The sequence below is a fragment of the Alligator sinensis genome, unplaced genomic scaffold, assembly GCF_000455745.1.
Source record: "Alligator sinensis unplaced genomic scaffold, ASM45574v1 scaffold617_1, whole genome shotgun sequence".
Classification (NCBI taxonomy): domain Eukaryota; kingdom Metazoa; phylum Chordata; order Crocodylia; family Alligatoridae; genus Alligator; species Alligator sinensis.
Genome location: NW_005842291.1, coordinates 1,163,440 through 1,188,939, shown reverse-complemented (window position 1 = coordinate 1,188,939; position 25,500 = coordinate 1,163,440). Strand labels below are relative to the sequence as shown.

The 25,500-nt window shown below is 41.5% G+C and overlaps 1 protein-coding gene across 1 annotated transcript in view; it reads right to left on the bottom strand.

Moving 5' to 3' along the window:
* Window positions 1-25,500, bottom strand: part of SLIT2 (slit guidance ligand 2) — a 469,229-nt gene that overhangs the window by 112,658 nt on the left and 331,071 nt on the right. The window contains exons 10-12 of the mRNA XM_025209503.1: window positions 13,214-13,285; window positions 12,535-12,606; window positions 1,731-1,802 (exon numbers count right to left, since the gene is read on the bottom strand). Coding sequence (XP_025065288.1) covers window positions 1,731-1,802; window positions 12,535-12,606; window positions 13,214-13,285 — 216 coding nt within the window. The remainder of the gene's footprint in view (window positions 1-1,730; window positions 1,803-12,534; window positions 12,607-13,213; window positions 13,286-25,500) is intronic.

The window sequence follows — 25,500 nt, the reverse complement described above, 5'->3', positions numbered from 1 at the left end:
TTATTCTGTTACATTTACACATAGAAGTTGAAATGCACTGAATTGCTTAGCCAAAGTCTCAGGGCATATACAGTGTCTGTGGGCAGTGTTTTTATAAGTAAGGAAATAAGCCTGGAAAATCAAATATAAGCAAGGAAAACATCTCCTTTTGCCAATAAAAGAACTGAACACTGTGTTCACTAGCTGGATGAGATGTGCAGTGGCACTTTTAATTACATGTTACTAATCAGCATGCTGCCACATTTTCAAAGCTATAGTAAAGACTGGAAGTACAAAATAAGTCCTGTTCTATCCTACAGCAGCATTACTCTATCTCTAAAGAGAATGCTTCCTTCCAGGTAGCTCCAAAATTTCAAATTTAAAAGCTCTAAAATAAGAATCCATTATCTAAGCCCACAAGCCTTTAAACAGCAACCACCATGAAACTTGATGCTTTTGTCAAGTCAACCCCTTTTTGATATTTCAGTTTTTTTGCCCATCAGAAAATGTGTAGAACGTGTGTATTTTACATTTTGATTCACACAGTTTCAACTTATGACATAAAGGTGGATTTTTATTGAAATAAAATAATGTTCTGCCAAAAAAATGTACTTCAAATAAAAAAAGCCTTGTCTGTAGAAAATGTATCCAAATGTAGTGATTTTTATATGCAGCCTGAATTGAAACTGAAAGCTTTTCTTTCAACTTTAAGACCTAAATAAAACTATCTGTAACTAGAGGCCCTCTCAAAAGGAACTAAGATAAATGCATTCATGACTATTGTATCATATCTTTAAAAAAATAATTGTGAAACATCAGCCCCTAGGTGGTGCTAGGACTTGCATTTTCTCATATCAATTATCTCATGGTTTGCCCCTTCTTCCACAAGTATTTATTTGAGACATTTTGCCAAATCACCTGTCTCTAATTTCTGGACAGCATGTGCATTTAGTTAGGTGGGTAGAAATTATTTACTGAATTCATTAGCCTTTAAAGCTACAAGTTAGTGACTCTCAAATAATACTCTGGAGAATACCACTACTGTTCTATGGCCTGTTGAACACAATCTGTTTTTCAATGGTCCTAATACTCCACTGTCATTCCGACTGATTCTTTTGACAAATTTTGATAAACATACCATGACATTCTCCTTTATACCCACTGTTAAACCAAAACATAGATGACTACAAGACTACATGGGAACTGCAAGTCTGTCAAATGACTCAGCAACTGGACATAAATTCAAGACTTTCCCTCCATAAACTTCACAAAGATTTCAGAAGTTATAAAAAATAATCAGTGAAACTGTACTAATATTTGCATTTAAAATGGATGTCATTAAAATATCATTTGCATAGTAACTACATAGAGAAAATACTGTGTTAACACAGCAAGATTTTTCTACTGTGGTTAATATTTGCTGTCTCATGATCTCAGTGTACTATAACAGCATGCTAATTCATCAAGGTATATTAGTATTATATGCATTTCATGGTTGGGCTTAGTGGCATACAGCGGGTTCACATGCATTGACTGAGAGGTCAATTTGTGGGCAACTGGCACAGCTACCAATATAACCCCGAAATCTTGACTGCAGTTTTAACCACTAAAATCAAAATTAATGCTTTCCCCATGCTCCAATTTTTCACATAGGAATATAATTTCCTACACATTTTTTCTGGGTACATATCCCATTTCCCAGTTTCTCCCCAGTTAACCGAAAATAGAATAAATATTCAATAAATACTCACAGCAACTGTAGAGAGAAGAGTCCTTCAAACAGACCTTTTGGAAGTTCTGTAATTTTATTCCCATAGAGGACACTGTAATGAAAAAGTATGAAACAAGGTGGCTACTTTAAGTGACCTATGCAATCTTGTTCTGACTTGGAAGAGGAAAAGAAAAAGGAAAAAACAATTTCTTTCTTCTACCGTGAAGTGATTCTATACGTTATTTATAACTAAGAAACTTGGTACTTAAAAAAATATGATTCCAGTAAGCTGACTGTAACAGTGTAGGGATCTGCCCATGCAGAAATCATTGCAGAATTAGGGCCCAAGTGGTTACGTTTACAGGGGAACCCTGTCAATCTAAGCTTTAGAATCACTGAGCATAGTAATTAGAAACTTTATTCTACAAATCAAGTAATTGCTCAGTGAGTGAAAAGGTCAGACCCTTCCTTTTAGTCAAGTTTGTCCAATATTTCCTACACCTGCTCATAGCAGCCAGTATAGTTGAGAAGCCAATGGATGTTTTCGCCTTGTTTGTTACTCCTTATTTTTAATTCTACAAAGGACATTAAAGATAACACAGACTTTCAGGAGCAGAACTGCTTAGCTACTAATCCCTATTTGACCAGCTGCAATGGCACCTAATGAAATATTTATGAAGTGTGACACCATCTTTACTTTTGACAAATCAATATATTATTTATATCAGAATATCCATCTGACTAAGAAAAATAGATAAAAAGCCAGGGAACAATTACATACTGTACCAAAGGTTTCTGAACTGCAAATCAGAATCCCACATTGGCACCTTGTCAAGAGCCTAAAGGCAGCATCTAATATGCATGCTAATTTAGGTTTAAAAAATAAAAAGTGCACACAGCGGTAATATTTCCTGGCTTCAGGTGGCAGACTTCGCAACCTAAAAATGTTTTGTTTTTAGTGCAGTATATGCCTTGCATTCTATACACAGTACATTTAGTTCTCCCCAGGACTTTATCTTTTTATTTATGTCTTTCAGGTCACTGTACACAGAAGGTGGGTTTTTTTGTTTTTTTTTTAATAATATATTCTGTGTTACAGATCAAATCAGCCAAATCAATTCCAAATTGTATTAATTGAGCAGAACTCAATTGTTCCAAAAACCATATCGATTGAGCAGGCAGAACTCAATCTTTCTAAACACCACATATGGCGCTACAACCGGCGAGCATCCTTCATCCCAGACCTATCACCATGGGACTTCAGATACTCCACTGGGAGGCATCCTGCATGCAAGCCCAAGCCCAGATGTCTTGGGGCTCAAATGCTCCCAGATACTACAGGCTAGCATCTTCTGTTCCAGACTCTTTAGTCCTGGACTTCAGATACTCCCTACACTCGATTTTAGCCCACATCCCCATATTACACATGGGGAAAGAATAAAACAGGGAAGCAAAGCAATGAGTTCAAGATGACACAGAAGGCCAGTGGCAAGCTTGAAACAAAAGTAAGTCTTCCAACTCTCACAATAATGCCATCAACACCAACAACTATCTAACATGGAAAACAATCTCAAAATATATTTAGCACTGTTAGATTGTTCACATATTTTTCTTTGTTACTGTATTAGCTCAAATATAAGACAAGGTCTTTTTCCCCCAGTCAGCACAGGGAAAAAAGCTTTTCATCCTACATGGATCAATCATTGAATGCATTAGCTATTATTAAACTACTGCCAAAAGCAGCATGTGCTCAATAAAAAAAATCAACTATGAAGCTGATCAAATGCAGCCAACACTGAGCACAACTATATAACACATTGATCCATATTGGGCAAACAAGCTGACATGAACCTATCACAAGGATAGGTTAGCACAGCCCATCTGAATAAGATATGTGCTAATGCCCAATACACTCAGGCCCCCTCAGCGCCAACTCTTTTGCAAGTCATGGCAAGCCACTGCACTGAATACATTTCAACTTCCTCTTCACTCCCACAGCTGAACTGCACCTTTCTTTCCCATTCCAATTGATTTCTGTTTCTTTACTGGTCTTAAATGTCTGGCAAACATCACCAAACAGGACCCCAAACAGTTCACTCAGAAGCCCCCTGTTGTCCTTTCTCAGCCTGTCTCACATGATTAGTGTGGCTTTGCCCTGCGTGAGCTAAAGCCAGACTAGGCTGCACTGCACCTCATCTAGATAACATTTTTTGGAGGATCCAAGGACTCGTGACAAGAACACCCGGTTCCAGTTATGAGTGGAGGGCTAATTAGCTCATGAATCCTTTGTGGGGGTATCTGGAAAGCACACATACACACACACATACTGAGCAGTACTGAGATACAGGGTCACCACAGCCTGAAACAGTGTTGACTCTGCTGGGTCCCAGACCAATTAACTATATGGTAAATCATGAGCCTTTTAGTTTTGGATTAACACAGCCTGTACTACATATAAGTAGCATTGCTCAAAAGTGATGCTTAAAAAAAAAGGTAGCTTGCATCAATTCACCATAGACTAAGTATATGGGTACTATATGCAAATTGCTACAGCCATGTTTAATTTCAGGGTTATTGTTTTCAAATTTGCTGTACTACTTTTATAAAAGTGAATCCTTTTAATGGATTTGAAAGAGCAGAAAAGCCAGGATGTGTGAAAATAAAATGGATTTTTCTTGAGGGGAAAAAAACCCCAAACCCAATACATTTAGTGTCTTTTAGAACTGCCAAAATAGTGAAAGTTCACTCCATAACAAAGAAAGTACTTTTAAAGAAACTGTATAATTTCAACTCCATTTAATCAGTATTTCTGAAAGACTCACTTTCTGTGAAAACAGTGTCAGATAGGGCAGTAGAACAATACTTATTCATAATTAAAGATCAGAAGGTAGAAGCTAAACCCCCCCCCCCCCCCCCCCCAGGGCCTCCTCTTTGAGTGATGCTGTTAACTCAGAGTAAAGGACCAGGAGGCTATCAGCATTCCTTTTGCAAAACTTTGCATGTGAAAAGTTTATTTTGTTTACTAAACTGATCTGGGTGAGAAAAAATCAGAATCAAAGAAATGTGTGGCTGGATGTGACCTCTGGATGTCATACAGTCCAGTCCTCTACCTGAGGCAGGATCATCCCTATCCAAACTATCCCACATAAATCCATGCCTAACTTATTACTAAAACTACACAGTCAACCCTGTCTCACAACTACAAGTCATAGCACCCTAACCTGCTACAAGTAAAGCATGGGGACAAAGATGGTTAGTGTCCTGCTGTTGCAAGGACTGTTAAACTATGCTCAAGAGATCCAAGGAAGATGACTATGTCTTCCCCTGCTACAGGGGAAGGCAACAACCCTCACAGTGTGTACCAATCTGACTATTCCTTCCTGACCATAAATTTGATAATCAGTGCGACCCTGATCAGAGAAAATGATCAAGGAACACATCTGTGGGGGCTCAGCATGGAAAGTAATGCTCAGCGGCAACCAACACAGGTTCGCTGCAGGCAGATGCTGCCTGACTAACTTTGTTTCCTTTTACAATCAGGTCACAAAGTCCTTGGATGCGGGTGTTGAGGTGGATGTCATCTACCTGGACTTCAAGAAGGCTTTTGATACTCTTTCTCACCCCATTCTCATTAAAAAACTAGGTGACTGCAGCACTGATGCCTACACAGTCAGATGGGTGGCAAATTGGCTCAATGGTTGCACCCAGAGAGTGGTGGTGGACAGGTCATTTTTGACCTGGAGGGATGTGGGCAGTGGGGTTCCCCCGGGCTCAGTTCTTGGGCCTGTGCTATTCAATATTATTATTAGTGATTTAGAGGTCGGCATGGAAAGCACGCTTCAATTCAAATTTGCTGATGACACAAAGATGTGGGGAGGGAGGGGAGGGAGAGAATCCAGCTAGATCTAGACCAATAACAGAGGTGGGCAGATGAGAATAGGATGGAATTCAATGCAGACAAGTGCAAGGTACTGCATTTAGGGAGAAGGAACGAGCAGCACACCTATAGGCTGGGGAACACCCTTGTCAACACAGTGGCAGAAAGGGATCTTGGAGTCATTGTTGACTCCAGGATGGACATGAGCAGCCAATGCAAAGAAGTGGTCAGTAAGGTTAACCGCACCTTGTCGAGCATCTACAGATGCACCACTAGCAGGCCCAGGGAGGTGATCCTTCCCTTTTACGTGGTAGTGGTCAGGCCACAGTTGGAGTATTGTGTCCGGGTCTGGGCGCTGCATTTCAAGAGGGATGTAGCTAGCACTGAGAGGGTCCAGAGAAGGGCCACTCACATGGTCAGGGGGAAGCAGGCCAGGCCCTACAAAGATAGACTAAAAGGCTTGAATCTATTCAGCCTCCACAAGAGAAGACTGAAAGGGGATCTGGTGGCCACCTATAAATTCTGGCGGAAAATAGGTGAGGCTCTGTTCCCCTGGACACCACCTGGGATAACAAGGAATAGCGGCCACAAATTGATTGAGAACAGGTTCAGGCTTGATATAAGGAGGCATTACTTTAAGGTTAGGGCTGTTAGGCTCTGGAATGGGCTCCCAAGGGAGGTGGTGCTCTCCCCTACCTTGGGGGTCTTCAAGAGGAGGTTGGGTAAATATCTGGCTGTGGTACTATGATCCCTGCACTTGTTCCTGCCCAGGGCAGGGGGTCAGACTTGATAATCTGTTCAGGGCCCTTCTGACTCTGGAAACTATGAAACTACGGACAAGAACCTCCAGTCAGGAATCTCTAGATTTTAGTCCCAGCAGGAACACTGGCACACCCTAGTCAAAATCCTCAGCCTTGGTTGCATCCAACACCCAATACTTCTGAGGAAGGGGAAAAAAACCTTAACACATATTGGAACAGAAAGGGAAAAAATTCCTTCTGTGGCTTATGTTGCAACTAGCAAAGCACACAAGCATGGAAATGCCCATAGCATAGCATAGGCATAACTGTTCTTAAGCTACAAACAGACATCACCAAATGGCACGATTCAGTTGTGCGGTGATGTGTTAAAATTGATGATGTAGGATGAGGGGTGACACAATCTCCCTGTTTTTCCCGCTGCCTCAGACCCATGCTGTGAATCTAGGGTAGCAGGAAAAAGTGTTTTCCTGCTGGCTGGCTAAGAGGGGAAGCATTTTCCTTTGCTGCTCAGAAAAGCTAGGATTTTTCTGGGCCGGCCAGCCCTGAGCAGGGAAGCACTTTTCTCTACTGCCCCAAAACCAAGGTATAAGTTTGAGGCAGCAGGGAAAATGGTGTTTTCCTTATCTAGCCTAGCCAGCCCCTGGTGCTGGCTGAGTTAGGAAAGCACCACAAGGTAACAGATGTCTGCCACAATAAAGCAGGAGAGTCTATTACTACCTTTTGTTGCACCACTGATTTTCCTGTTATGTGGTACAACAAAGAGTAAGGATGTCTATTTCCTCCACATTTGTGCTGCCTTGAAAGTTAAGGCCGTACAAAATGAGATATTACACAACTTCTGTTCCCATCCCTAGATCATCCCTGACCAATGCTTGTCTAATCTCTTCTTGAACACTTCCAATGATGGAGATTCCACATCTTCCCTAAGCAAACTTTTCATTTCCACATTGCTCTAACAGTGAAGAATCTAATATCTGATAGTCAGTCTAAATCTACTTTGCTGCAACTTCAAGCCAGTGTCCTGCTCTTTGGAGCAAGAGACACAAGGTGTTTTCCCTCTCCCTTATAGCAGCCTTTCAGGTATTTGAAGAAAACTCTTTAAGTTCCTTTTCCACAAGCTAAGCATACCCATTTCCATCAGCCTTTCCTTGTATGGCTTGCCTTCCAAGCCCTTTATCATTTTGTCACTCGCCTCTGCACCCTCCCTAACTCACCCATATTTTTTTTAAAATATAGAGCCCAGAATTGGACACAATATGCTAGATGAGGCCTAACCACTGCCGAGTAAAGATACACGATTGTCTCCTATGTCTTGCACCTAATACTCCTATTGATGCGGCCCAAAATTACATTCACTTTTTGTGGAGCTACATCACACTGCAACTTTGTACTGAATCTGTGATCTATCAATATACCCCTAGCTCCCTTTTTTATACTGTTGCTAGCCAGCCAAGTGTCATCCATTTTATATTTACGTTTTTGATTATTCTCCACAAGGTGTAGCACCTTGTATTTGTCAGCACTGAACTTCATCCTGTTAGCTCCAGCTTAGCTTTCCAACCTGTTGTGATCTTTCTGAATTGTCCTCTTGTACTCTCATGTGTTTGTATCCTTTCCTGTTCCATGCCGTTTGCAGTTTTGCTCAAAAAGCTTTCTATTCCAGCATCCAAATAATTAATAAACACATTGAACAGTAGTGGATCCATAATAGGGACTCCAATCAAAACCTCTTGCCTTTCTGATATGGATTATTTTATAATTACCTTTTGCTTATAGCTATTAAGACCATATCTGTCTATCTTGTTGTTTTGTTTAGATCACATTTGTCCAATTTGTTTATGGGAAGGTCAAGTGGGACTTTGTCAAAAGGCTTGTTGAAATCCAAATACAGCTATTACAGCTAATACACCCTCTTCATCCACCCAACTAGGTAATTTATCAAAGAAGGAAATCATGTTTGTTTGGCAATTATTTGTTCTTAGTAAAATCTACACTAGCTGCTCATGACCAACCTTTCCTTTAGCAGATGATTACAAACTGGGTTCCTTATGATATGCTCCAGGTACTTCCTGGGTATTGAGGTAAGACTAATCAGTCTATAGTTCCCTGGGTCCTCCTTTTTGCCTTTTTTAAAGAGGGTCACTACTTTGACTCTTTTCCAGTCCTCTGGTACCTCTCCTGGCTTTCAAGATTTTGTATTTATTATTATCAAGGCCTCCGAGATTTCCTCTGTCAGTTCCTCTAGTATCTGGGAATGAAATTCATCAGGCCCCGCTGACTTGTATTAATTCAGACCCATAAAAATCTCTCTTGAGTGTTACTGTTATCTCATCCCTCAGGTTGTCCCCTTATTCTTTCAAATAAACCTCTTTAGCTCTTTGTGTTCTGCTTAAGTTCCTTGTAAAGAATGAGATAAAGTAGGTGTTGTGCAGCTCTGCATTCTTTGTATTTTCTGTTAGGACTTTTCCCTGTCTATTTAAACAGTGGACCCACAGCTTCCTTTGTCTTTTCTCCACAACATATTTACAGATCCTCTTCATGTTGTTTTTAACTTTCCTTGTCAGATGAAGCTCATTTTTCTCCTTAGCCCTTCTGATTTTGTTCCTGCAAATTCTTGTTATTCCCTCATGTACTTCCTTAGTGACCCGCCAATATTTCCATTGCCTTTTGCATTTGAGGCATCCTACAAGCTCCTTATTCAACCATGCTGGTCTTTTGACATTCTTCTTCTGCTTCCATCATGTTGGAATAGCTTGTTGGGCTTCCAATCCCCTGGGCCCCTTCAACCTTCAGTCTATCTTCCCATGGCACCATTTTAACATGCATAAAAAGGGCAAAATCCCAAATTTAATTTTTTTTAATCATCACGAGATTACTTCAGGAAATACTTCCTCATATATAAAATATATTTTACACTGAATACAACTTTGTTTAAGAAAATTCCTTTTTCACTGCAGTTAAACCCTACACAAACTTGGAGACAAACTTCATTTTTACATTATTTTTTATATTTCCACACATTCTTAATAAAATGCACATTTTTCAAATAAATTCCATTCAACTACTTGCATCTCATATGAAACTTCTCATTTATATTTCACTAATTAAGAAATATCTAAATTGTGTATGCACATCAATGTATTTTCTTTACATTTAGCATGCAGATCACTAACAGAACTGTGGAAAAGGTACTGGAGTCAAGGAAGTTACGTACCTCAGCAACTATACAACAGAAACTGTGCAAAAGATCCCTATGGCAAAACCTTAGAGATTTAAATTATAATATTAGATCAGGAACAGAGGTCATAGCTGACCTATGACCAGGAGTGATCTGGAGCAGTGCCCTAGTATCAGGTAAATCTGAAGCTGAGAAGAGATTCATTTCTTACACTTTTCATGGCCCTATATGAAGAACCGACTGTGTATTCACCCATATCATTCTTTAGACGAGCATTTACTTCTTTTGGTATGGCTCCTTGGGTCTGTACCTCTAGGGGTAGACAGTTTGGCCTCGTGACTCAACTTTGGGAGTGCCAAATGCTCTCCTGCCACAACTTTGATATTGACATTTGTTGCTGATGGGAGGAAGGTCTTTTATCTCCTGACCACAGCACTCTGTCTACTTAGGTGCTGCCTTCTGGGGCTCCATCTCCCCTACACCCTGCCTAATGCCAACCAGGTGTTGGAGTCCCAATAAAGTAAGGAAGATCTCACAGTCTTTCTGTGGTCCCCTCACTAGAGGGTCCATAAAATGTCTGTTGAACTCTTAGGGTAATTCAGCCCTGCTGGTCCAACTCCCTCTCTTCTTGCACCTCATGCATCATCCATCATAAAATTCCTCTTATTGGCTCACTTTCCACGGACAAAAGAGGGGGTTAAACTACATAACAACATGTCACACTCCCCTTTTTACTCATACGTTGGGTTATTCTCTCTCACACACTCCTACAGGATCCTCATTGCCTATCAGCCAGCCGTCTCTCTGAGGTGTCCACTCAGCTTCTCCGGGTAAGTCTGTAGGCTCCTCCAAGCCTTCACTCATGGGAAGCAGTTCTGTATCCCATCATTTGCCCCTCCTGGGGCAATCCATGCCAGGATGTGGATCTCTGCTGCTCCAAGCATGCTCTTCCAGTCCCCTCTCTGCAAGCTCCCAGTCAGCTTTTATATGGTCCCCTAGCACTCCCTGCCCTCCTAGCAGCTTTTATCTGGGTGTTTAAGTTCTGCCCTGCCAATCAGAGACAGGAAGTGCTCCTAAAGCATGCTAGTGCTGGCGGTGTGGTTTTATGCACCTGTGTCAGAGTTGACTGTGCTGGTTCTCCTCATTGCTATGGCTTCCCGTTCGCTGCCAGTAAATCCTTTTTAAAAGAAGTTGTCTTCTAGCAGCCACAGACTGTTATCAAGTTATATTTAGATTAAGAGCACATGAATCCTTCAAGACCTGGAATCTATATCTTTCTCAAGAGGTGCACTAAGCTCTTTCAGTGCCCGAGGGCAGAGGCAGGGAGTGGGGGGAGGTGGGGAGTGGGGGGAATTATATGGATCAGTGGAGAGCTGGGGAGGAGGAAAGGGAGACAGGAGTCTTTCCCTGCTTGGCTTTCCTCATTCTGGTGGCAGCTGCTAGTGATGCAGCTGTTGCTGTAGCAGTACAGGCTTGAGCTGCTGCTTCTGGGGGACAGGCAATGATGTGGGCTCCCCAAGGGCTACTCCTAGTGCCCTGTTTGCTCCTCTTTCCTCCTCCCCGACACAGGGCTTTGTATCCTATGCTAAGCCCCTGCTCCTGGGGGAGAGGACCATATTGGTATCTTCTTTAAGCCAGTGCAAGGGGCTGGTGCTCTGTTCACTTCCTACTAGTTAAACTACTGCCTTTCTCCTTGTGTAATGGTTCTTAATTCTGAGAAATGGGATAGGAAAGTTCTCCAGGACTCTGACTTACCAAAGTGAAGACTGTCATCATAGGTTGGCAAGTGACACAAATAACTAGGATATATGCAGGGGTAAATAGTTATAATCATACAATTGTTATAATCATCTTCAGGAGGTCACACTAAATGAAATAGGGCCCCTTCTGGGCTTAAAATATAAGTAAGCACCTAGATACAGGACTCTTTTCCAAAATGAGGCAGAAAGAGGAATGAATCTGTTGGATTCAATCCAGTCTTACCTTATCCAAACAAAGGAAAAGAAGAGAAGAATGGTAATATTCAGAATCTGTATATTGCTTAGAAGAATACCAATTCAAGTGCTTGAATCATTTTTTGAGTCTGTCATCTTCTGACTGACTCTTCAGACTCCTCCTGTAGCTCCTGGGGGCATAAATGATGGAACCAAAGTCTCCTGAAAATCCAAACCTAATCTTTTCTTTGGGACCCCAATCCAAAATCAGTTCTGAATGAACTTGTCTCAGGCTGAGATGGTGAGAAGACAAACCTTCTCTTCTTCAAGATGACATGATATTCACTTCTATTTTCTGGTTCTCCAGGCCCAATGGGTAAATGTTATGTAGGTCAGGTATATATGAGAGGGAATGGTGGAAGATCATTCAAAAATACTTAGGATTTCTCTGAAGTATTATAACATTGATTATGAAAGCGAAAAAAAGGAAATAAAGAAGGTTAGGGAAGGCTTTTTTAGTTACTTTTTAAAACGCCTATCCTATGGTCAGCATGTATATACACCCTACCTGTCACATAACTTAATCTATTTCTGAGAAACATGAGTCATAAAGCAAAACAATATAAGCAAGAATCTAAAAGGCACAAATATTATATTCTTTACAGGAGCCCAAGTTAGCATTCTTCAATCACTGCCTAGAGCCACAGTCTTCTTTAAGACAACTTTATATACACCTAACACCACAGCTTTCCATCTGCCTTCTTATTGTTTGTTATTACCATGTCTTATCCCACTAAACTGGCCTTAGACTGCATATAAGAACTACTGCTGGAAAACAAATAAGCTATCTGTTTTTCTACAGCTCTCTGTATGCTATGAAAATATTAACATAAAATAAGACCAATGTTAGTTGTTTAGCCAGCAAAATGTTTAAGATTATAGTCCTAACACTTCTGAAACATTTTTTACATTTAGAAGACAAAACGGATAGAGTTTAAATAAGAATTTTGCACAGACTTGAAAATTCAAAAAGTTCACACACTATAAACGTAAGAAAGTTACTCTCTGTTTTGAGAGAGAAAATGTATACTTACAGAGAGTTGAGTGAACGCAGGCCCTGAAAAGCATCTGGAGCTGCCTCAGAGATCTGATTATTGCTCAGATCACTAAAATAAGAAATGAGGTTACATTAAATTAATTCAAACTCATGCTACAAAAGGTAAATACTGAAATAATATCTGCTTAGCATAGGTCATGTGAGATATTTTAATATTTATTTTGACTTCATGAAAGAAAGGTGAATTCACGTATAAAAACACTTGAAACTGCAATATTATAGTGAAAGAAATTGTTAAATAGAAGGCATTTTAATAAAAATGATAAGATTTATTTGTGGTACTTATAAGAGGCTTAAATACATTTTATGAAGTATTCTTTGTGGAAAGAAATTCATAACCTCAATGATATTATGAAATGAAAATGTCATGCCCTCATTTCAAACTACGTACATAAACAAAATAAAGAGATTTTTTTCTTGTTATTCATGCACTATATTTATATAAATTCATACTAACTATATCAAATGTTAAGATACAAGCAATTGTTACTAATATAACAAAGGAAATGTACGATTTTAGTGAGCAGACGCATATATCAGCTAATTCTCCTTCTGTCAAATATTTTTAAGTACTCATACATTGATAGGAGTTTCACTGTTTGACCATGATCTGTTTTATAAAAACACTTGTATTTAATTCCAGATTTCCTACTCACATTCTTCGAAGCTTTTTATATGGTGAGAAAGCTCCAGGAGGGATGACCTTGATTGAATTTTGCTCCAACCGTCTGCAAAGAAAAACAATACCATGAAAATACAAAAACATAATGCCAAAAAGCATTCTAAAAAATATACAAATCATATGTGAATAAATTATAGAAGTATTTTAATAAACATAGGTGTTAACTTTTATTTTTGCTGGGGGCGGGGCTAAGATGATGCCCCCCTTCTCCCACTGGCATGGCCGGAGCAGAGCTGAGTGAAGCCCATGCAGGGGTGGGAGCAGATGCAGGCTACCCACAGCAGGCTCAGGGCTCCAAACCCTGCTGCCCAGCCCCCAGGAGCCCTGTGCTCACCATGCCACCATGGCAAGGCACCCCCTGCCCTCCTGGCAGCAGTGGGGGACACAACTCTGTGCACTGCCCCTGTTGCTGCTAGGCATGCAGGGGGTACCTCAACATGGTGGCATGCTGTCATGGGGCTCTTGGGGGGAGGGCGGTAGGACAGAGAGCCCTGAGCCCTCACAGGGAAGCCTGCATCTGTCTCCACCCTGTGCACAAATCTGGGGACATGTGCCCCCCTCCCGGCTCATGCTGCAGCAGGAAGCTGGCCCCCGCCCCCCCCCCCCAGACAAGCTGCCTGTGGCTCTCCCACTCCCTGGCCTTGGGCCCTATTCACTGTCCTGTTTGGGCAGGGCCCTCAGGCCCAGCCCCTGCCCCACTCCCTCCCTCACCATGGAAGCCTCAATCTGCCCCCACAATAGATTTACCTGCAGACAGCTGGGAGAGCTGCTCTCCACCACTGCCTGGGGCTGTATTCCTGGCCATGTGCACAGGTGCACATGCACACTTGCATGTAGCACTTCTTGCATCATGCTTCCTGCAGACCCTTGCAGGCTAGAACTCTGCCAGCCTACAAGGGGAAACCCACCATTTCCCATGTTCTTCCACTTTAAATGGGAAACCTGGGTCCCTGCGTGATATTGGCAATCTGGGACAAATGGTGTCCTGGAGTCATGCAGCCAGAGACCAGGACTTGATATTCCCATTTTGGGACTGTCCTGCCCAATAAGAGACAGGTGGTCTCCCTACCCTCTTCCTGAGGGAGGCCAGGGCCCTTGGGCCCATGTACTCAGTGCTTATGATAACAACACAGGTAGTTTGCAAAAAATATTATTGTATAGATATTCTTCTATGAGTTTATGCAAAGTTTATAATCACTTTCATATTTTTTTCAGTAAAAACATGTTCTCTTGACCTTTAGACTAAGTACAGAGCATCGAAATCCTGAGGACAAATTGATTTAATCTTTATAAGTTAGTATAAGATGCGTAGATTGAACAGATAATTAAGTGAACAAACATTCACTATGGACTCCAGAAATTCAGCTACATGCCAGCAGTGGCCCAAGCTAGAAACCAGGGGATGCTAGGGCCTGCCTCCATGTTCTGCTAGAGCAGACAACTGAAATCTGGAGGGGATCCGGGACAGAAATTCAATAAACCGATTTAACCTAAATCAGTTAAGTCTGATACTACATCTATCCAGGTTTATCTTAAACCAGTTTTGGTCATTTTGAAAGTGGTTTATGTGCACTGAACTTCTGTTGCGTTACAGATCTGAACTGGTTTCCAATCACTTATCAATTTCTGTCCCTAGGCTTAAAGTTATAAGAGTAATATCTAATTTGTTTTTCTATACACCATATCAACAACACATTTTTGTGCAACTCAAACAAGCAATTTAATCAAACAATGAGGGGATGGAGGGGGTGTTATATATGCAAGTTATCTTTACTGGTTTTGCACTTTGATGATACTTGAAATATTTGCCAAGAATGCACCAGCTGCATTCATATAAGATGTATATAAAATGAGACATTCTTGTTGAAAAAAAGTTGGACAAGAATGATAACACTGGAACACTAACAAATGCTAATCCTTGCAATGGATTGTGCTTTTACATGTGCATGACAATTTCTTTCAGTACATTCCCCTCATTTTTTTTCAAGAATTAAAAAATGTCTTTGTAGTTAGCAATACGAATTTAACATTGCTTAGTAGATAATGTCTGGGATAATGGAAGGACCTTTTGCAGTGCTCATGAGAATCTGTTCAGACCTGTTGGGTTACTTACAAACCACTGAAAAGCTCCATTCTTTATTCATCTTTTCCTCAGCAGAGGTTCCTGGCCTACCTCAAGGAAATAAAACCCCATTCATTCTATGAGCATTATGTAGGATCTTATGCCAGCAAGCTAACAAACAGATTCCAGACGAGACACAAATAAGAGGTCCTCCTCTTATTGCTGCTCCCATCCACAGAAACCCCTTTTTTGCTCAGAGGCTTACAAAAGGCTTAGGATGCAAAAATCTAGTTTTACTTAAAAAAAAAAAAAAAAAAAATGAATCGGTGTTGATAATTCAGCATTCAGTTCTTGAGTAAGTCCTCCTACCCATTGAAAAGTAATGCAAACTAAGAACAAAACCCAGAGAAGGCTATATATTTGATACATAATGGAACTGTATTATTACATTGGGGGGGGGGGGGATCTCATCTTAGATTCAAGTACTAGCCCAGGGCAGGTGGCAGCTTAGATCCCCCACCCAAACAGCCTGCCCCTACCCGCACTGCTTACTTTCTGCTCCGGCTCTAGCCCCTTTAGCTCTGACCTGGCACAGCCTAGAACTGTTGCTACTTCTTTTTTGCCTGGCCACCTGAACTGGACCCAGGCTGAGGCTGTCAGCCCTGCCTGCCCTAGGGGAGTAGTAGAGCAGTGCAGGAGAAGGCAAGCAGTAGGGGGAATCAGGGGCAGGGAGGGAGTGCAGAAGGCACGGAGTTTGAAAGGAGGGGGCAGGCTGTAGTCAAAAGTATAGGGTGTGGGGCAGGGGCAGGCACAGGGGGCAAAGGAAGGGGGGAAGGCAGTAGAAGAGGGTACAGAGGGTGAGGAGAATGGAGCTGAGGGCAGGAATGGACATGGGAGATGAGGCATAAGGACAGGGGACATGTGGCAGGGGGCCGGGCACAGGCATGTGGGGGGGTGGGGGGAGGCAGAAGGCAGGCAGCCAGTGGGCAGCATCGTAGGGAGGGCAAAATGGCAAGGGATGGGGTTCTGGGCCCTCTCTTCCCACTGCTGCTTTCTCTGCCACAGCAGTAGGAGGGACAAATGTAATTAGATTCTTTTTAAATTCTATACATGGAAAATTATAACAAATTTATTATTTTTCATGTATAGAATCTAATTATTGGGGGGGTCATGTTAAATATAAAGTTATCTTGGATTTGGGTAAATATGGTACATTCAGAATTCCTTTGTCTTACAGTGCCTTATCCCACAAAATGCAGAGTTCTTTTAAAAGACAATCATACCAGTTTGTCCTAATATGTATTATTTTGCATTTGTAACACTGAATTACATCTTCTATCCTGCTAAAAGTTCATTTTCCGTCTTAGGTCTCAGAAATTCCTCAGTCATCTTCAATTGTAATTGCATGTCATCTGCTTATTTTGCCATTTTACTTCTCAAGTCCTTTTTTGACCGTTAATAAGCATTTTAAACATTGTCTGGAATCTTTTGGCACCAGACTAAACCTTTAGCAACTGTGAAAATTTAGCCACTGTGAAAATTGTTCCTATTTTTTGTACTTCCTTAGACAGACTTATGTAAAATATTTTGCGTCTCAGTTCAGGACCAGTAGGCAAGTTAAGAGGACACATGATTACTCTTCCCTACAGAGAGATAAGAGTAAAGAATACAGATGAATAAAATAAACTTTAGCTACACAAGGCCAATACTGGTCATAAAACAAATAGGTACTAACAGCTCTTGAATACATTAGGTTGAAATTTAGTTTCTAATCATTGGAGCTGGGAGGTTCTGAAGCAGCCTCTCAACAGGATTGGGGAGGGGACAGGGGCAGGGGCAGGGCAAGGGGAGAAACTGGTTTTAGGATGGAACTTGATAAGTTTATGAAAGGGATTAGACCATGTGGTTGCCTGAGACAGCTGTGGATTGGGTCACCCGGGAAGGTCCTTTCCAGGCCATTAGCCTATACTTAATTTTCTTAATAACTTTCTTGTGATACCATTTGATAAAGGTTTTGATATGATGTGTGAACAGATTTTTGCATGTCCATGTCTGCTTCACATCTGTATCACAGATTCATAGAGGGCATGAATCTGTTAAATCTCAGCTACACTTACTGGCTCTTTAGCTTATGCAGTAAAAAAAAACAACCCAACCTTTTTATGCAGGAGGTCCTCAGCTTACTCCCTATCTATCCTCATGAAATCAATGAACTTATCTGAGTGGACGTGACAAAGCATCTAGGCCCAACAAAATGACATGAGGGGCCTCATGCCATTCAGATATTTAACTTAACTGGATATTTAATGTCTTGCATACTTTCTTATCTTTTGAAAATTCTTTATACATACAGTAGTTACTTGTGGTTTAATGTACTTGTAATTTTCTAACATACAAGTATGATATATTAAATTTACCACTGCTCATTTGGTTTTGCAAAACATGCAGATACAAAAACAGAAAAAGTTCTACAACTGATAGTGTATTTTTGAAAGGCATTTTTCAGCAGTTCTAATAAAATGAACTACCAAGTTACAAGTAGATATAATAAAATGAACTCCATGTCAACTTAACCTAAGGCTTCATTTTAGTGAAAAATTTACAGTCTGATAGATTGTGTGTGTGGCTCTGGGATAAACTTACAAGCACTCCCGGATAAAGGATTTGTTATAGTAGGATCATCTAAATGTGTCTTTTATTAGCTCAAACCAAAGTGTACACACTAAAACACATCACATTTCAGAAGAAAGGTTGGTACAAAAGACAAAGAAATCTTAAATCAGATTATATAAATACAGAAGAAAAAATCTTTTATGCCCCACTTTGTCCATAAAGAAACCAGATCAAATTCTTGTTTTCAAGCTTTATCCTCTAATCTTCTGCTTTATCTGCCTAGAATCAGCTGAATTTCACAGAGTGCAAATTTGCATCCATCCTTCCATGAAAAATCTAATTAGATACATTCCAGGGTCACAAAGCCCAGACAGAGTAATATCTAAAGGAAATTTGCATTCTTCTGATAAAACCCACAGTAATTAAAAACTCATCTGTATATTAGTTCTTCATATTAAATGAAGCACTTTTAATTCCTGAATAAAACTCTGTTTAGTTACCTAGAGCTCACAAGTCCGCTACTGAATGTTCCTAAACCACATGGCTTGGCCTTTATGCTATATTGCAGAAGTGTACAATTTTGTGAGAATCTGTAATTTTCCACAGAAGTTTGATCACATTTCTCTATTATAATATCCCCTTCCCCTTGCCTCAAACATACCGTTCCATTTTATGAAAAGTTAATATGTAGCAGATAGAGTGGTTCTATAGTTTTTTCTTTAGAAGCCACAGGCAATTTTAGCAACGTAATCAATAAGATAGGGAAGAAGACAGTTAAGCAAATGCTTCATCAAAGAGTGGCCCTCTCATCGCGTAAACAGTACTCCACCCATCACCCCATAAACACTAATTAATGCTCTTTGTATCAACTCTCTTGTTCCTATTAGGATTTTGCTTCAAATAAGTCCTTCAATACATAAGTGTTAAATATCTTTAAGTTGCCTGTTTGAAACATCTTCCCAGAGCCTATTTTCTATTTCTTTCTCTCTAGAAGGGGTACCATAACGGGATTTTTTTCAAGTTTCTTTTCCCATTTCCTGCTGCACACTCCCTACCACATACCACCAAACTTTGGTTCCCATTTTTATTATGCGATATAGCAGTACTCTCTCCAGTTGCAATTTCTAACCTAATCAAATCAAATTATGTCCCTAATGATTTGATTGTGCCTTCTCTACTTCTCCCCAGTGAGCTGTGAAATTGTTATATACAAATTATTCAACAAGTTCTCTTGGGGCATTATTATGACCCATATAAAAAAGTTCAACTGCACAATGAAACACTGCTGATTAGTACTTGCCTTGACAACTTGCAGAGATAGACAACAAGCTGAAAAACCCTAACATCTGAATAAACATGTTTTGCTCTACATTATGCATATAAGGGCCCCTCTACACATGCAGGTAAAGACACATGCCGCACATACATGGCAGGAGTAGTGATTATGTGGATCAAACATTAGATCCCATGAAGCCTTACTGCTGGTGCAAGAGGAACCTGATCTGTGGCAAGAAGTAAGCTCCCATGACTGGGAGCCTATGGGATTCCCAGCCATGGGGGCACACCATGTGCTCTCATGCCTGGGAGCCCTATCAGCTGACCTGGACTCCATGCCCAGGGATATCCATGGAAGAGAAACTGCAGCTGAAGCAGTGTTCAAGCCAAAGGGGTGCTTCATGCACTTCTGTGGCAGGAACATCATCACATAGGGCTCTCAGCTGATGGGGCTCTCAGCTGTGAGGGCAGGTAGGCAGCATCCATTGGGAGTTCCCAGGCTCAGGGGTGCACATGGGCCCCCCCAGCTGTGAGCTCCAATCAGCTGATGGGGCTCCCAGGCCCCTGGCTACCCATTCAATTAATGGTGTGATAGGAATCAGCTAAAAAGTGATTGCACATATTTTGCTGAATAACTTTGTAGCTTCTTCTTCTTTTTAATCATACCATTAACTGAACGAGCATGTTGCTTGGTGACCACTTAGGCTAGGAACAGAAATTACACATAAACCAGTACATGTGATTGAAAACCAGTCTAAATCTGTAACAGAACAGAAGTTCAGTGAATACAGACTGGCTGAACCCACCTGGATAGATGGAGTATCAGCTGAGGTTAGATTAGTCTATCCCACTTGTCCAAGAACCGCTCCCAAATCAAGTCAGGTCGTGGTCCTGCCAGTACCCTAGGAGCCACTGTGACCACTTGCTAACATCTCCTCACAGGGTGAGCAGGCTAGCCTCCATCCTCCCTCATCTGTTCCAGCACAGCTGGGCTGACCCCATCCCTAGGCTGCCACTAAGCTGAGGCAACATGGAGCAGAGGCAGAGCCTCTGCTCCCCAGCCCAACCGGCAGTGGCACAGGGGACAGGTGAGGGGGGGAACTGAGCCCCCAGCCCCAGCTTCCCCCAGCTGGTGTCTGCACCATGGAGGCCAGAGCCACATAGCAGGGTCTTCTGCCCCTCACTGCCCAGTTGATTCAGGCTGTGGGGATGCTCGCCCCAGGTCTGCCCCCTGCCAGCCCCTGCCTCTCAGCCATGAGAAGGGGAGCAGGGGCAGAGGGAGAAACAGAGTCCCTTACCCAGCCCCCACCAGTTGGGTTTGCACAATGGGGGGCCAGGCTCACATGGCAGAGGGATCCTTTCCCTCCCCAGCCACTGCTTAGTGCCACTCACAGGCTCTTGCCTGTGCTTGTCATCAGTGGGGATCAGGAATCTCCTCCTTCCCAGCCACTTACCAGTGTTGCTGACAGGCTATTGCCTGCATCTGTCATCAGCGGTGGTCAAGCAGTGGCAGCAGCCCCCCAACCAGTGCTGGCTGGCTCATGTGGGGGAGTGGAAATGGGGGCCGGGCCATGCAGCAGGAACATCTGCTCCCCCACCATGCCCAGTGAAAAAAGTCTCTGAGTCCTAGGGATCACAGCAACCACGATCCCTAGGGCTTCGGGGCATGGGAACCCCCCAAACCCTGGGGATCATGGCTGCTGTGAGCCCTATGACTTGCAGGTTTTTCATTGGGCATGGTGCACTGGTGGAAGAGATGCCCCCGCCGCACAGGCCTGGCCCAGTCCCCCCTGCCCAACCAGCCAGCACTGGTGGGCAGGGGGGGCACCTGGCTGCTGAGAGCTGAGGGGGAGAGGGGGGCAGGCGGTGATGAGCCCATCAAGGGTTACACAGCACCTGGGAGATGCACTTTGAGTGCCCCTAGCTTGCTGGCCTTAGCCAGAGCAGGCCCCCTGCTTCCCCCATGCGCAGAAGAGGAAATGTCTGTTTTGTTCCCTCCCAACCTAGCCTAGGGCACTTAAAGTATGAAATTCAGAGCACTTCTATCTTGGGCTTTTTGAACCTCTGTACTTAGCCTTAAGGTATGATTAACCAGTTAATGAAACCTTAAGTATAACGTATAGATAGGGTCTAAGTTACAGGAAAAACAACTTCAGTACACTCAGCCTTCTCAGAAGCATCTGGAAAAAGCCATTCAATTTCTACTGTATAGACACATTGTACCCATAAGGTACAGGGGAGATTAGTATCAAGGGACCACCAACAGATCAAAAATGGATTTACTAAAAATTGATACTTGAAAAGAAAAGATTTTTTTTTCAGTTCTAAATGTCTTATCTAGAAATAAATTATATATGTAATTTATTTTTAAGATTCAGTAAGTTGTATTTTGATTGAGCAAATCTGAGTGGCTTCAGCATTTAATTGATCTAAATCATCTAATTTCAATATTTCTTCATTTACAAAAAGGCTATAAGAAGCCTGTCAAGAAACCCCACAAGAATTTTTACTACACAGAAGAAAGTATAAGCTGTGTAATGAGTCTAATGTATTGCACAGATGCTGATTATACATGGTAATAAAATTGACAGCTCTTCTTTGCATTGTCCCCATCTGCTTTTAAAGTAAATAGCAAAAACAGCTGCCAGTGAAGAAAAAATAGATTTCATTGATGGGATTCACTGCAGCTCCTGACTCTGAAGAATTGCTATACATAGCCAAATCATCTCTCATCATACATAGATAGCATCTACCAGTCTTTTGAGAAAGAAGCAGCAGTAATGATTCCCTTTGCTATAGGGAGCCTTCAGGCTATTATACAGCGTACCATTTTTGCCTTCCTCAACAACTGCACCACCAAAGTACTTGTGTTAACAAACCATTCCTTCTCACTTTAGCAGCAAGATTATTTTACTGGACTCTGTAATATCACCAAAGTCTAACACAACAAAAAATGGATTTTGAACTACTGTATTACTTGCGCTTTATGGTCTCAGGCTTTACTTCTGTTTGTGTTTAATAAATATGGATGAAAGTTTGCTAAATATTTGTATATAAAGAGTTATTGTTTAGGCCATCCTACAGCTTGTCAAACTCTCTGACATCTATATTAATTACTCTATCAAATACTTCCTAAGGGGATTGATTTTAAATAATACAACACCATAGCTGCATTGTATCACAAAGTGACAAGGACTGTCACTCTGAAGCTACTGCACAATTATCTTTACCTAAAAGCAAGCCCCCATACTGAATTCGTTCAGTTTTCCACTGTGAAGAGGGTTATCTCATGCCCTGACCTTTACTACAGCATTAAACTCTGAGAAGTTTTCAGGTTACTGCCTCCTATTGATTCAGGGCGTGGTAAAAATCCACACCCTGTCTAGTAGATGCCCTTTGAGGACTTGGAGAATATGTCCCACTGCAGAGACAGCTTGAATTATGTTTTTGAATTAGTTTCTCTTGAGCTTGCCTAGATTGATTGGGAGCAGACGTGCTGTAAATGGTTGAACACAAGAGAGAAATGTATAAGCAGCACAGTGTAGCTATTTCTGCTGCACTGCTAGCATGAGCATCATCAGTATTCTAGCTTTAACCACCAATACAAGCTTCCTTGTATACCAGCTAGTCCATAAAGAACCATTTAACTGGTGAAAAAATATTTTGCCTGTCTTTGGCAGTTTGATAAGGGGCCACACCAGTTATATCGCTAGCTAACACTGCAGTGAAAACAAGCCGTAAGTTCTATGGTACTAACAAAAAATAAAGATTCTGATGGGAAACTTTCTATAGGTCCATGTAGCATCCAGCCATCAAAAAATGTTTCTTCCTTGTACTGAAAGCATGCAGAACACTTATGTCAATGACTACAGTTCCCTTTTCAGTGTAAAGTAAATTTCTGCTCGGTGAGGCAGAATGCAGCAGAGCAGGGATGTCCAACACAGCCCACAGAGCCATTTCACCAGGTCCTGGCATGCATTCATTTAAAGGTGCCATGGATTCTGATCCCTGATCCCAACAGTTGGACCTCCTGCCATGCTCACATAGCATGGCAGGAGGCATGATTTCAGAATCAAAGATCAGATGCCAATTGTACTTTTTCTACTTGTCAGTGCATCGTGATCCTGGGCTTCCCTTGTACTGGCAAGCTGAAAGCTGGGTGGCTGCAGTCTGATTCAACCCAGAGTAGTTCCAGAACTGGGTCTGACAGTTAACTGACCATCAGCCCTGCTCGGGACTTTAAAGCTACCAGAGCTGCCAAGTATGAGATTTAAAGTTTCCAGCAGAGGAAGGCCTTGGCTCCCCCTGCCAGGAACCTCTGATTTCTTCCCACACCCTACAGAGCAGCCCTGGGCCCAGTTTGTCAGCACTGGCCCTGGAACAAACTGCAGTTGATTGGAGACCAGAGCTGCCCATGGCCAGTGCCGACAATATTCTCTCGTAAAGGTTGGAGACCAGGGCTGATTCTGACAATGAGCTGATGTTATGTATCAACCCTAGAGAGCTCTGGTGTTTAGATATGCCACACATTCAATTTAAGGTGCTATTCAAACAAGCTACATATAAATAAATAAATATCCTACACCATATGAGTAACATTTTTATGGACGGTTTGCCATTTTGTGGTGCCTTAAGTTGGGTGCATGTGTTATACTCTTGCCATTTATGCCAAGAGTAATATATTAATGGCATAAAATGTAACTTGTAGAAGGGCTGAGAATTCAGGGGTGGTGTGAGAAAGGGGAGGTCCTGCCCCAGGATTATCTGATATAGAGTCCTGATTGACATGCCTGGCAGTTGCAGGGTGTGAGAGACTGCTGCATTAATCCCTGTGCCACCATTCCCCCCACACTGCTGTTAGCTCTGCTGCTGCCACCAGGTCTGGATCTGACCCAGGAGGCTCTCTGCAGTCTCGATCCATACCCTCCAAAAACCCTGGGGCACAGGTGAGTTTGACACCCTTGCAATAGAGCAATATTCAGTAGAGAAGAATCAGTACATAAAGTGAAAAGCTCAAAGAGATACAATGTTTCTGGGTGATGCTACCTATGCTGGAGAATCTGTAACTGCTTTCCTGAAAGAGGAGGAGGGGGTATCTTCCCTTCAGCTTTAGTTAATGCCATAAAAATACTTATCTATTGTTATTTTTCTGAAGTTCTCTCTTGCTATAATAGGTTTCTTTTCCCCTGGCGATCCCTGATAACTCTTTCAAAACCTTCATCTTCTTAGAAACCCAATAAAACCTAAACTTGAACTCAGTGATATGGGGATCTCCATTCTAGCTGAGGCTGTACATAATTTTTCTGAACCCCTCTGCTAAAATTGCTGCTGTGTCTGGCAAAAACAAGTTGCCCGAAAGAAACAAAGACTACTCCTTTCCAATCCTGCTTTAGAGGAAGAATGTGCTGCCTCTGCAGCAGGCCCACCCCAGGATAGCTTAGAATCTCATGATTGAATTCATTGAATTGAACACAAATCCCCTGTGTGGTGCGTGGTAGCCTGTGTTTGTTTATAGGGTTTCACATAAAAGAAAAAACATGCCTTTCTCTTAGTTTTGGAGTATAGGCTTCTGGCCCAGTTCTTATGCTTCATCCCCTGGACTGTAGAATCAATCATGTGCCCTCTGAGTCTAAATTATGGTTTCTTTGATCAGATGCAATGATATGAAGAAGGTTCAAGAATCAACATGAACATTTTGTGTAGCCGAAGCACAAAACACATCCTAATAAGGTATATAAATAATGTTATAGGTACTACAGTTACTTTGCTTGGCAATTGCAGTAAGAAAATCAGAACTGGCTTAAAACTGCATGATATAAAGATTATGAAGGCATTCCAATAGCACTAATGAAAGTCATTATGTTTCTCTTTTATTTGATAAGCTTACAGGATTTTGTACCAGTTTTGCAAAAATATTATTTAAAAAATACAGTTCTGTTAAATTTGTCTGTGATTTTTCTTCTTCTTCCATTGAACATTTTTCTTCCTTTCAAATACCTTCCAAATTTTATTTGAAACTGTATGAGCAGGCTTGGTTAAATGTAAGAGGTAAAAAGTGAAGTTTTGCTTATTTTTAACGTACAAAGAGTGGCAAGATCAAGGTGTTCTTAAATGCATTGTTCACAGACTAATTTACACTAAGATAAATGAGTCAAATCCCTGTAATACATCCTTTCTACAATATGGCTACTATATTTTTTTCAAATATTTGACTAATAAAAGGCTAGGGATATGGTTTAAGTTTACATAACTTTGTGTCTAAAAGAAGGATTCTGTTTTCATTCTATCTAATCATTATAATTATATATAAA